Below are 10,988 nucleotides of genomic sequence, written 5' to 3'. Positions count from 1 at the left end.
TGAATTACTTTGTAAGAAGCTTGATTTGGATACATAAAGTGGTGGAGAATCACCAGGAAGTTGAATAAATCTCATAGGAGTTGGCATGAAGAAGTTATCCCACTTTCAAATCAGGTGTTTCCAGTTTCCCAGTTTGGGAAAAGCACAGCTTCTTCGTCGTTTTAATCAAACCAGGATGAATCACTTTGTGAAAAGCTTGATTTGGATACATAAAGTGGTGGAGAATCACCAGGAAGTTGAATAAATCTCATAGGAGTTGGCATGAAGAAGTTATCCCACTTTCAAATCAGGTGATTCCAGTTTCCCAGTTTGGGAAAAGCACAGCTTCTTCGTCGTTTTAATCAAACCAGGATGAATCACTTTGTGAAAGCTTGATTTGGATACATAAAGTGGTGGAGAATCACCAGGAAGTTGAATAAATCTCATAGGAGTTGGCATGAAGAAGTTATCCCACTTTTAAATCAGGTGATTCCAGTTTCCTTGTTTGGGAATAGCACAGCTTCTTCGTCGTTCCAATCAAACCAGGATGAATCACTTTGTGAAAAGCTTGATTTGGATACATAAAGTGGTGGAGAATCACCAGGAAGTTTAATAAATCTCATAGGAGTTGGGATAAAGAAGTTATCCCACTTTCAAATCAGTTGATTCCAGTTTCCCAGTTTGGGAATAGCACAGCTTCTTCGTCGTTCTAATCAAACCAGGATGAATCACTTGTAAGAAGCTGATTTGGATACATAAAGTGGTGGAGAATCACCATGAAGTTGAATAAATCTCATTGGAGTTGGCATGAAGAAGTTATCCCACTTTCAAATCAGGTGATTCCAGTTTCCCAGTTTGGGAATAGCACAGCTTCTTCGTCGTTCTAATCAAACCAGGATGAATCTCTTTGTAAGAAGCTTGATTTGGATACATAAAGTGGTGGAGAATCACCAGGAAGTTGAATAAATCTCATAGGAGTTGGCATGAAGAAGTTATCCCACTTTCAAATCAGGTGATTCCAGTTTCCCAGTTTGGGAATAGCACAGCTTCTTCGTCGTTCCAATCAAACCAGGATGAATCTCTGTGTAGAAAGCTTGATTTGGATACATAAAGTGGTGGAAAATCACCAGGAAGTTTAATAAATCTCATAGGAGTTGGGATGAAAAAGTTATCCCACTTTCAAATCAGGTGATTCCAGTTTCCCAGTTTGGGAATAGCACAGCTTCTTCGTCGTTCCAATCAAACCAGGATAATCACTTGTAAGAAGCTTGATTTGGATACATAAAGTGGTGTAGAATCACCAGGAAGTTTAATAATCTCATAGGAGTTGGCATGAAGAAGTTATCCCACTTTCAAATCAGGTGATTCCAGTTTTCAAGTTTGGGAATAACACAGCTTCTTCATCGCTCCAATCAAACCCGGATAAATCACTTTGTGAAAAGCTTGATTTGATACATAAAGTGGTGGAGAATCACCAGGAAGTTGAATAAATCTCATAGGAGTTGGGCATGAAGAAGTTATCCCACTTTCAAATCAGGTGATTCCAGTTTTCAAGTTTGGGAATAGCACAGCTTCTTCGTCGTTCCAATCAAACCAGGATGAATCACTTTGTGAAAAGCTTGATTTGGATACATAAAGTGGTGGAGAATCACCAGGAAGTTTAATAAATCTCATAGGAGTTGGGATGAATTATCCACTTTCAAATCAGGTGATTCCAGTTTCCGAGTTGGGATAGCACAGCTTCTTCGTCGTTCCAATCAAACCAGGATGAACTTTGTAAAAGCTTGATTTGGATACTAAAAGTCACTACATGAAATAAGGGTTTTAATAGCAATGTATATACGGAAAGAAAACTAAACACTAAAAATAAGAAGTATTGTGAAAAAAGAAGTTTGTGCTATTGTATGTTTGTGGCTAGAAATATAATAGCGTTTCTTTAAGTAAAAAGCTATTATATCTGGAGCGGCAAAATGAAATTTGCAAGCGCGCATGTTTTTGGGATTTTGATCTTTAGATTATAGCACTGAGAAAGAATAATCGTTATGGTATCCTCGACCGCTTATTTTTTTATTAAAACCCGCGAATGATAAATTTTGTGGGAAATATATCTTTGACCAAAGCAAAGAATATTTAGTACTTTTTCATTAAAACAAAAGAATATCGTCTCTGCATTTTCTCTCCCAAGTGTTCTTCGTGAGACCCCTTCGGAATCATCGATCTCTGTCTTCTTTGTCTTCATCGATCTCTGTCTTCTTTGTCTTCTTCGATCTCAGGTTTGTCTTCTTTGATCTCTGTCTTCTTTAACTTGCATGCATCATCATGATAATAATCGATTGCTTATTATCTCAATAGATATGTATCGATCGTCTTCCATTTTTACAATCTACAATCATGAAAATTAATCGATTGCTTATTATCTCAATAGATCTCAAAAATGATTTTTTTAGGAACAAATTAACATGGGGCCGAAGACACGAGGAGGAATGGTTAGAAGAAGCAGACGTTCCCAAGGTCTGGAAGCAGAAACAGAGTTCATTGAGATAACCAGAAAGAGTACGAAAATGCGTAAGTTAAATAAGGGAAAGAAGTTGCTATTGAAGAAGAAAACATTGAGATAAGGCAAGAAAGTGCTGACGAAGTCCCGACAAAGGTTTCTGAAGATGTTAATGAGGCGGATGGTGATGGTGATGGTGATGATCCACATGTGGAAATTGAAGTTGAGAATGTCATTGCTGAAGAACAGTCTCAGTCTGAGAATGGAGTTACTGAAGAACCTTCTCAGCCGAGAGAAGCTGACATGGAAGCTGAAAATGGAGTTACTCAAGAACCTTCTCAGCCGAGAGAAGCTGACATGGAACCTGAGAATGGATTTACTCAAGAACCTTCTCAGTCGAGAGAAGCTGACATGGAACCTGAGAATGGAGTTACTCAAGAACCTTCTCAGCCGAGAGAAGCTGACATTGAAACTGAGAATGGCATTTCAGGAGCAGAAGCATCGCCATCTGATGGAAAACAAAAGAAGAAAAGAGGACCCACAAAGATGCGTAAAGTGGCCAAGGATCATCAAGAGAAGGTTTCTGTGTCATTCACTGAGCTTGGCGAACATGTAGGTCCTGGATCAGTGACACTTTCATCGTTCCTTGGACCCCTTGTACGCGAACATGTGACTGTACTTCTTGATGATTGGAGGAATCTTGATAAGCAGACAAAGGACACATTATGGGAGGAAATTCAGGTATATATATGCCCTTAAGTCTATTGTATAATGTCTTTGTAAGGATTATAATGTGTGGCATTTGCATACATTACTGCAGCAGGCGAGGTTTGATTTGAAAGAAGAGTGGCAAAAAGATTCAGTCTTCAAACAGATGGGCTGTTTGTGGAGATCTGGAAAGTCAAGGCTTGTATCACAACTGCGAAATGCAAAAAGCTCCACAGAGAGAGCAGCACTGAAACCAAGCAACATTCGATCTGTTCAGGTTTGGAGCGCTTGGGTTAAGAGTAGGACTTCGTCTGTGTTCAAGGTGAAATATACAGAGCATTTGGTTTTTAAGTGTTTACTTCGGAGATTTGATTGATCAAATTTGATTTAATAATATTGTAGGCAAAGAGTGAAAAGTACAGAGCACTAAGGAGAGCTCAGATTCCTCACACCACTAGTCGTAGAGGAATGAATCGTCTAGCTTGTGAAATGGTAAGTAACAGTATGTAATTATATTATATCTGAAGATAGAACAAACTGATAAGTAAAACAATATATCACTCTTGTAGAAAAAAAAGAGTGAAGACCCTAAGAAGATTAGCCGGAGCAAGGTCTGGATAGCAGGACACACTCACTCTGATGGTAGACCTGTTAGACCTGAGTTTGCTGAAACCATTGTAAGGTTTCATTGTCTGATTAATTAAGTTACTCTTTTTGGTATTGAAAAGGACCATAACTTATATTGTGTTTGTCTCAGGAAAAAATAATTTCACTTGATAGTCAAATGGACTCCACATCCAGTGTTAATATAAAAGAAGATGCTGTTAGTCAAGTGTTGGGAGTAGACAAACCTGGACGAGTCAGAGGGTTGGGAAGAGGGATTACTGCTACGAAACTAGCATTCTTGTCAGCTAGAGACTCCAAACTTGCCGACTTGGAAAGCGAGATTAAAGACTTGAAGATTCTGGTCCGTGACTTAGCTGGAAATAAGGTGAATTTTCTTTAGTTTTAACTGGTTATATAATGTAGAATTTCCTTGATTGATATAAAATCAATGATTCATTTTATGTTTTTACAGAAAAACAATGATGATTGTGTTTCTCCATCTGAGGCTAGTTATGTATACAAAGAAGGAACTAGAGTTCAACTACTTGATTGGTGTGAGTCAAAAGATGTTGTTGTCGCTGAAGGAGAATTCTGCTCTGCTGAAGGTACATACAAGATTGGTCGTATTCCGATTGGTCCTAACGCCGCGGCGGTTGTTGTAAAGTCGGTATCAAACCCGAAGGCATCTGTTTGGAGGCCAACTACGGATGTGCGTAATCTTCAGGAAGCAGCGGGATGCAAAATTCCATGGCCAATTGATAAACTGATACTAGATAGTGCATCGAACAACCATCCAGTTTCCTCGGATGTGTTAAGATCAAAGGTCATTCCATTAGCACGTATACTTACGTTTGTATTATAAAATTCAACATGATACTAACCATATGCATTGTCAATATAGAATACTACCGTAGATGATCTTGAAAGGTGCAAGATCTACGATTGGGTTAAGGGCGTCGAGGTAATCGCTGAAGGTTTTATGGGTTCGACTGACCCATATGAGATGGTGAACAATGTTCCTTTGGGTCCGAATGCTGTAGTTATGAGAGTTGCTAAGATTAATGGAAAGCTTTTCTATGGAGGCCAACAAGTGACATGACAACAATGAGTGATGCTGTTAATGAAAAGATCGCATGGCCGCTCCATAATGTATCAGTAATTAAAGTTCCTGAAGATGAAGGGGAAGCTAGTGTCAGAAGGCCTTCATTGGTAAATTTACAAACTTCTCTCTTTTACAAACTTATTTAGATGTAGTTGGTGTGATGTATTTGTTGTGCTTGTAGAGTCCAAGTGGCAGCACTAGTTCCACCCGTTCAGGTTCAGGTAAAAAGAAGTGCATCTTGTTGGACCACAACAACTCAGGACGGAAAGTCGCAGAAGGCAGAGTAAGTAGTACTGATCCATTGTGTTTAGTCCATCACGTCCCGTTAGGTCCCAATGCAAGTCGGGTCTGGGTTGAAGTGGCCTTGATTGAAGATGCATCTCTATGGAGACCAAACTCTTTTCTGGAAGACATATCAGATGCTGTGGGCAGCACAGTGGCTTGGCCAATGATAAGATTCTGTATGTTTAAATGTACTCGATCGAGTATTCTCAATACAATTATGGATCGGAGTATGCTTGTTTTTGTTAAGAACTATTTTGCTTGTTGGTTTAGAATAAATAAATCTCATAGGAGTTGGCATGAAGAAGTTATCCCACTTTCAAATCAGGTGATTCCAGTTTCCCAGTTTGGGAATAGCACAGCTTCTTCGTCGTTCCAATCAAACCAGGATGAATCTCTTTGTAAGAAGCTTGATTTGGATACATAAAGTGGTGGAGAATCACCAGGAAGTTGAATAAATCTCATAGGAGTTGGCATGAAGAAGTTATCCCACTTTCAAATCAGGTGATTCCAGTTTCCCAGTTTGGGAATAGCACAGCTTCTTCGTCGTTCCAATCAAACCAGGATGAATCACTTTGTGAAAGCTTGATTTGGATACATAAAGTGGTGGAGAATCACCAGGAAGTTGAATAAATCTCATAGGAGTTGGCATGAAGAAGTTATCCCACTTTCAAATCAGGTGATTCCAGTTTCCCAGTTTGGGAATAGCACAGCTTCTTCGTCGTTCCAATCAAACCAGGATGAATCACTTTGTAAGAAGCTTGATTTGGATACATAAAGTGGTGGAGAATCACCAGGAAGTTGAATAAATCTCATAGGAGTTGGCATGAAGAAGTTATCCCACTTTCAAATCAGGTGATTCCAGTTTCCCAGTTTGGGAATAGCACAGCTTCTTCGTCGTTCCAATCAAACCAGGATGAATCACTTTGTAAGAAGCTTGATTTGGATACATAAAGTGTGGAGAATCACCAGGAAGTTGAATAAATCTCATAGGAGTTGGCATGAAGAAGTTATCCCACTTTCAAATCAGGTGATTCCAGTTTCCCAGTTTGGGAATAGCACAGCAGCTTCTTCGTCGTTCCAATCAAACCAGGATGAATCACTTGTGAAAAGCTTGATTTGGATACATAAAGTGGTGGAGAATCACCAGGAAGTTGAATAAATCTCATAGGAGTTGGCATGAAGAAGTTATCCCACTTTCAAATCAGGTGATTCCAGTTTCCCAGTTTGGGAATACACAGCTTCTTCGTCGTTCCAATCAAACCAGGATGAATCACTTTGTGAAAAGCTTGATTTGGATACATAAAGTGGTGGAGAATCACCAGGAAGTTGAATAAATCTCATAGGAGTTGGCATGAAGAAGTTATCCCACTTTCAAATCAGGTGATTCCAGTTTCCCATTTGGGAATAGCACAGCTTCTTCGTCGTTCCAATCAAACCAGGATGAATCACTTTGTGAAAAGCTTGATTTGGATACATAAAGTGGTGGAGAATCACCAGGAAGTTGAATAAATCTCATAGGAGTTGGCATGAAGAAGTTATCCCACTTTCAAATCAGGTGATTCCAGTTTCCCAGTTTGGGAATAGCACAGCTTCTTCGTCGTTCCAATCAAACCAGGATGAATCACTTTGTAAGAAGCTTGATTTGGATACATAAAGTGGTGGAGAATCACCAGGAAGTTGAATAAATCTCATAGGAGTTGGCATGAAGAAGTTATCCCACTTTCAAATCAGGTGATTCCAGTTTCCCAGTTTGGGAATAGCACAGCTTCTTCGTCGTTCCAATCAAACCAGGATGAATCACTTTGTAAGAAGCTTGATTTGGATACATAAAGTGGTGGAGAATCACCAGGAAGTTGAATAAATCTCATAGGAGTTGGCATGAAGAAGTTATCCCACTTTCAAATCAGGTGATTCCAGTTTCCCAGTTTGGGAATAGCACAGCTTCTTCGTCGTTCCAATCAAACCAGGATGAATCACTTTGTAAGAAGCTTGATTTGGATACATAAAGTGGTGGAGAATCACCAGGAAGTTGAATAAATCTCATAGGAGTTGGCATGAAGAAGTTATCCCTTTCAAATCAGGTGATTCCAGTTTCCCAGTTTGGGAATAGCACAGCTTCTTCGTCGTTCCAATCAAACCAGGATGAATCACTTTGTAAGAAGCTTGATTTGGATACATAAAGTGGTGGAGAATCACCAGGAAGTTGAATAAATCTCATAGGAGTTGGCATGAAGAAGTTATCCCACTTTCAAATCAGGTGATTCCAGTTTCCCAGTTTGGGAATAGCACAGCTTCTTCGTCGTTCCAATCAAACCAGGATGAATCACTTTGTGAAAGCTTGATTTGGATACATAAAGTGGTGGAGAATCACCAGGAAGTTGAATAAATCTCATAGGAGTTGGCATGAAGAAGTTATCCCACTTTCAAATCAGGTGATTCCAGTTTCCCAGTTTGGGAATAGCACAGCTTCTTCGTCGTTCCAATCAAACCAGGATGAATCACTTTGTAAGAAGCTTGATTTGGATACATAAAGTGGTGGAGAATCACCAGGAAGTTGAATAAATCTCATAGGAGTTGGCATGAAGAAGTTATCCCACTTTCAAATCAGGTGATTCCAGTTTCCCAGTTTGGGAATAGCACAGCTTCTTCGTCGTTCCAATCAAACCAGGATGAATCACTTTGTAAGAAGCTTGATTTGGATACATAAAGTGGTGGAGAATCACCAGGAAGTTGAATAAATCTCATAGGAGTTGGCATGAAGAAGTTATCCCACTTTCAAATCAGGTGATTCCAGTTTCCCAGTTTGGGAATAGCACAGCTTCTTCGTCGTTCCAATCAAACCAGGATGAATCACTTTGTGAAAAGCTTGATTTGGATACATAAAGTGGTGGAGAATCACCAGGAAGTTGAATAAATCTCATAGGAGTTGGCATGAAGAAGTTATCCCACTTTCAAATCAGGTGATTCCAGTTTCCCAGTTTGGGAATAGCACAGCTTCTTCGTCGTTCCAATCAAACCAGGATGAATCACTTTGTGAAAAGCTTGATTTGGATACATAAAGTGGTGGAGAATCACCAGGAAGTTGAATAAATCTCATAGGAGTTGGCATGAAGAAGTTATCCCACTTTCAAATCAGGTGATTCCAGTTTCCCAGTTTGGGAAAGCACAGCTTCTTCGTCTTCGTTCCAATCAACCAGGATGAATCACTTTGTGAAAGCTTGATTTGGATACATAAAGTGGTGGAGAATCACCAGGAAGTTGAATAAATCTCATAGGAGTTGGCATGAAGAAGTTATCCCACTTTCAAATCAGGTGATTCCAGTTTCCCAGTTTGGGAATAGCACAGCTTCTTCGTCGTTCCAATCAAACCAGGATGAATCACTTTGTGAAAAGCTTGATTTGGATACATAAAGTGGTGGAGAATCACCAGGAAGTTGAATAAATCTCATAGGAGTTGGCATGAAGAAGTTATCCCACTTTCAAATCAGGTGATTCCAGTTTCCCAGTTTGGGAATAGCACAGCTTCTTCGTCGTTCCAATCAAACCAGGATGAATCACTTTGTAAGAAGCTTGATTTGGATACATAAAGTGGTGGAGAATCACCAGGAAGTTGAATAAATCTCATAGGAGTTGGCATGAAGAAGTTATCCCACTTTCAAATCAGGTGATTCCAGTTTCCCAGTTTGGGAATAGCACAGCTTCTTCGTCGTTCCAATCAAACCAGGATGAATCACTTTGTAAAAGCTTGATTTGGATACATAAAGTGGTGGAGAATCACCAGGAAGTTGAATAAATCTCATAGGAGTTGGCATGAAGAAGTTATCCCACTTTCAAATCAGGTGATTCCAGTTTCCCAGTTTGGGAATAGCACAGCTTCTTCGTCGTTCCAATCAAACCAGGATGAATCACTTTAAAAGAAGCTTGATTTGGATACATAAAGTGGTGGAGAATCACCAGGAAATTGAATAAATCCCATAGGAGTTGGCATGAAGAAGTTATCCCACTTTCAAATCAGGTGATTCCAGTTTCCCAGTTTGGGAATAGCACAGCTTCTTCGTCGTTCCAATCAAACCAGGATGAATCACTTTGTGAAAAGCTTGAATTGGATACATAAAGTGGTGGAGAATCACCAGGAAGTTGAATAAATTTCATAGGAGTTGGGATGAAGAAGTTATCCCACTTTCAAATCAGGTGATTCCAGTTTCCCAGTTTGGGAATAGCACAGCTTCTTCGTCGTTCCAATCAAACCAGGATGAATCACTTTGTAAGAAGCTTGATTTGGATACATAAAGTGGTGGAGAATCACCAGGAAGTTGAATAAATCTCATAGGAGTTGGCATGAAGAAGTTATCCCACTTTCAAATCAGGTGATTCCAGTTTCCCAGTTTGGGAATAGCACAGCTTCTTCGTCGTTCCAATCAAACCAGGATGAATCACTTTGTAAGAAGCTTGATTTGGATACATAAAGTGGTGGAGAATCACCAGGAAGTTGAATAAATCTCATAGGAGTTGGCATGAAGAAGTTATCCCACTTTCAAATCAGGTGATTCCAGTTTCCCAGTTTGGGAATAGCACAGCTTCTTCGTCGTTCCAATCAAACCAGGATGAATCACTTTGTAAAAGCTTGATTTGGATACATAAAGTGGTGGAGAATCACCAGGAAGTTGAATAAATCTCATAGGAGTTGGCATGAAGAAGTTATCCCACTTTCAAATCAGGTGATTCCAGTTTCCCAGTTTGGGAATAGCACAGCTTCTTCGTCGTTCCAATCAAACCAGGATGAATCACTTTGTAAAAGCTTGATTTGGATACATAAAGTGGTGGAGAATCACCAGGAAGTTGAATAAATCTCATAGGAGTTGGCATGAAGAAGTTATCCCACTTTCAAATCAGGTGATTCCAGTTTCCCAGTTTGGGAATAGCACAGCTTCTTCGTCGTTCCAATCAAACCAGGATGAATCACTTGTGAAAAGCTTGATTTGGATACATAAAGTGGTGGAGAATCACCAGGAAGTTGAATAAATCTCATAGGAGTTGGCATGAAGAAGTTATCCCACTTTCAAATCAGGTGATTCCAGTTTCCCAGTTTGGGAATAGCACAGCTTCTTCGTCGTTCCAATCAAACCAGGATGAATCACTTTGTAGAAGCTTGATTTGGATACATAAAGTGGTGGAGAATCACCAGGAAGTTGAATAAATCTCATAGGAGTTGGCATGAAGAAGTTATCCCACTTTCAAATCAGGTGATTCCAGTTTCCCAGTTTGGGAATAGCACAGCTTCTTCTTCGTCGTTCCAATCACCAGGGGATGAATTCTTTGTAAGAAGCTTGATTTGGATACATAAAGTGGTGGAGAATCACCAGGAAGTTGAATAAATCTCATAGGAGTTGGCATGAAGAAGTTATCCCACTTTCAAATCAGGTGATTCCAGTTTCCCAGTTTGGGAATAGCACAGCTTCTTCGTCGTTCCAATCAAACCAGGATGAATCACTTTGTAAGAAGCTTGATTTGGATACATAAAGTGGTGGAGAATCACCAGGAAGTTGAATAAATCTCATAGGAGTTGGCATGAAGAAGTTATCCCACTTTCAAATCAGGTGATTCCAGTTTCCCAGTTTGGGAATAGCACAGCTTCTTCGTCGTTCCAATCAAACCAGGATGAATCACTTTGTAAGAAGCTTGATTTGGATACATAAAGTGGTGGAGAATCACCAGGAAGTTGAATAAATCTCATAGGAGTTGGCATGAAGAAGTTATCCATCCCACTTTCAAATCAGGTGATTCCAGTTTCCCAGTTTGGGAATAGCACAGCTA

General features: G+C 39.7%; 1 protein-coding gene across 1 annotated transcript; it reads left to right on the top strand.

The window, feature by feature from the left end:
* The first annotated feature begins 2,325 nt into the window (after positions 1-2,325).
* LOC125598168 lies at positions 2,326-4,886 on the top strand. The gene is made up of 7 exons (XM_048772454.1): positions 2,326-3,214; positions 3,297-3,503; positions 3,584-3,673; positions 3,751-3,858; positions 3,939-4,172; positions 4,260-4,610; positions 4,689-4,886. Exons 1-7 carry the CDS (start codon positions 2,777-2,779, stop codon positions 4,884-4,886), a joined length of 1,626 nt encoding a protein of 541 aa, XP_048628411.1. The 5' UTR covers positions 2,326-2,776.
* Positions 4,887-10,988: the final 6,102 nt, after the last annotated feature.

This window comes from Brassica napus, unplaced genomic scaffold (genome assembly GCF_020379485.1).
Source record: "Brassica napus cultivar Da-Ae unplaced genomic scaffold, Da-Ae ScsIHWf_1643;HRSCAF=2264, whole genome shotgun sequence".
Taxonomy (NCBI): Eukaryota; Viridiplantae; Streptophyta; class Magnoliopsida; order Brassicales; family Brassicaceae; genus Brassica; species Brassica napus.
The sequence above is the reverse complement of the archived record's forward strand: the minus strand, read 5'-3'. Positions and strand labels throughout refer to the sequence as shown.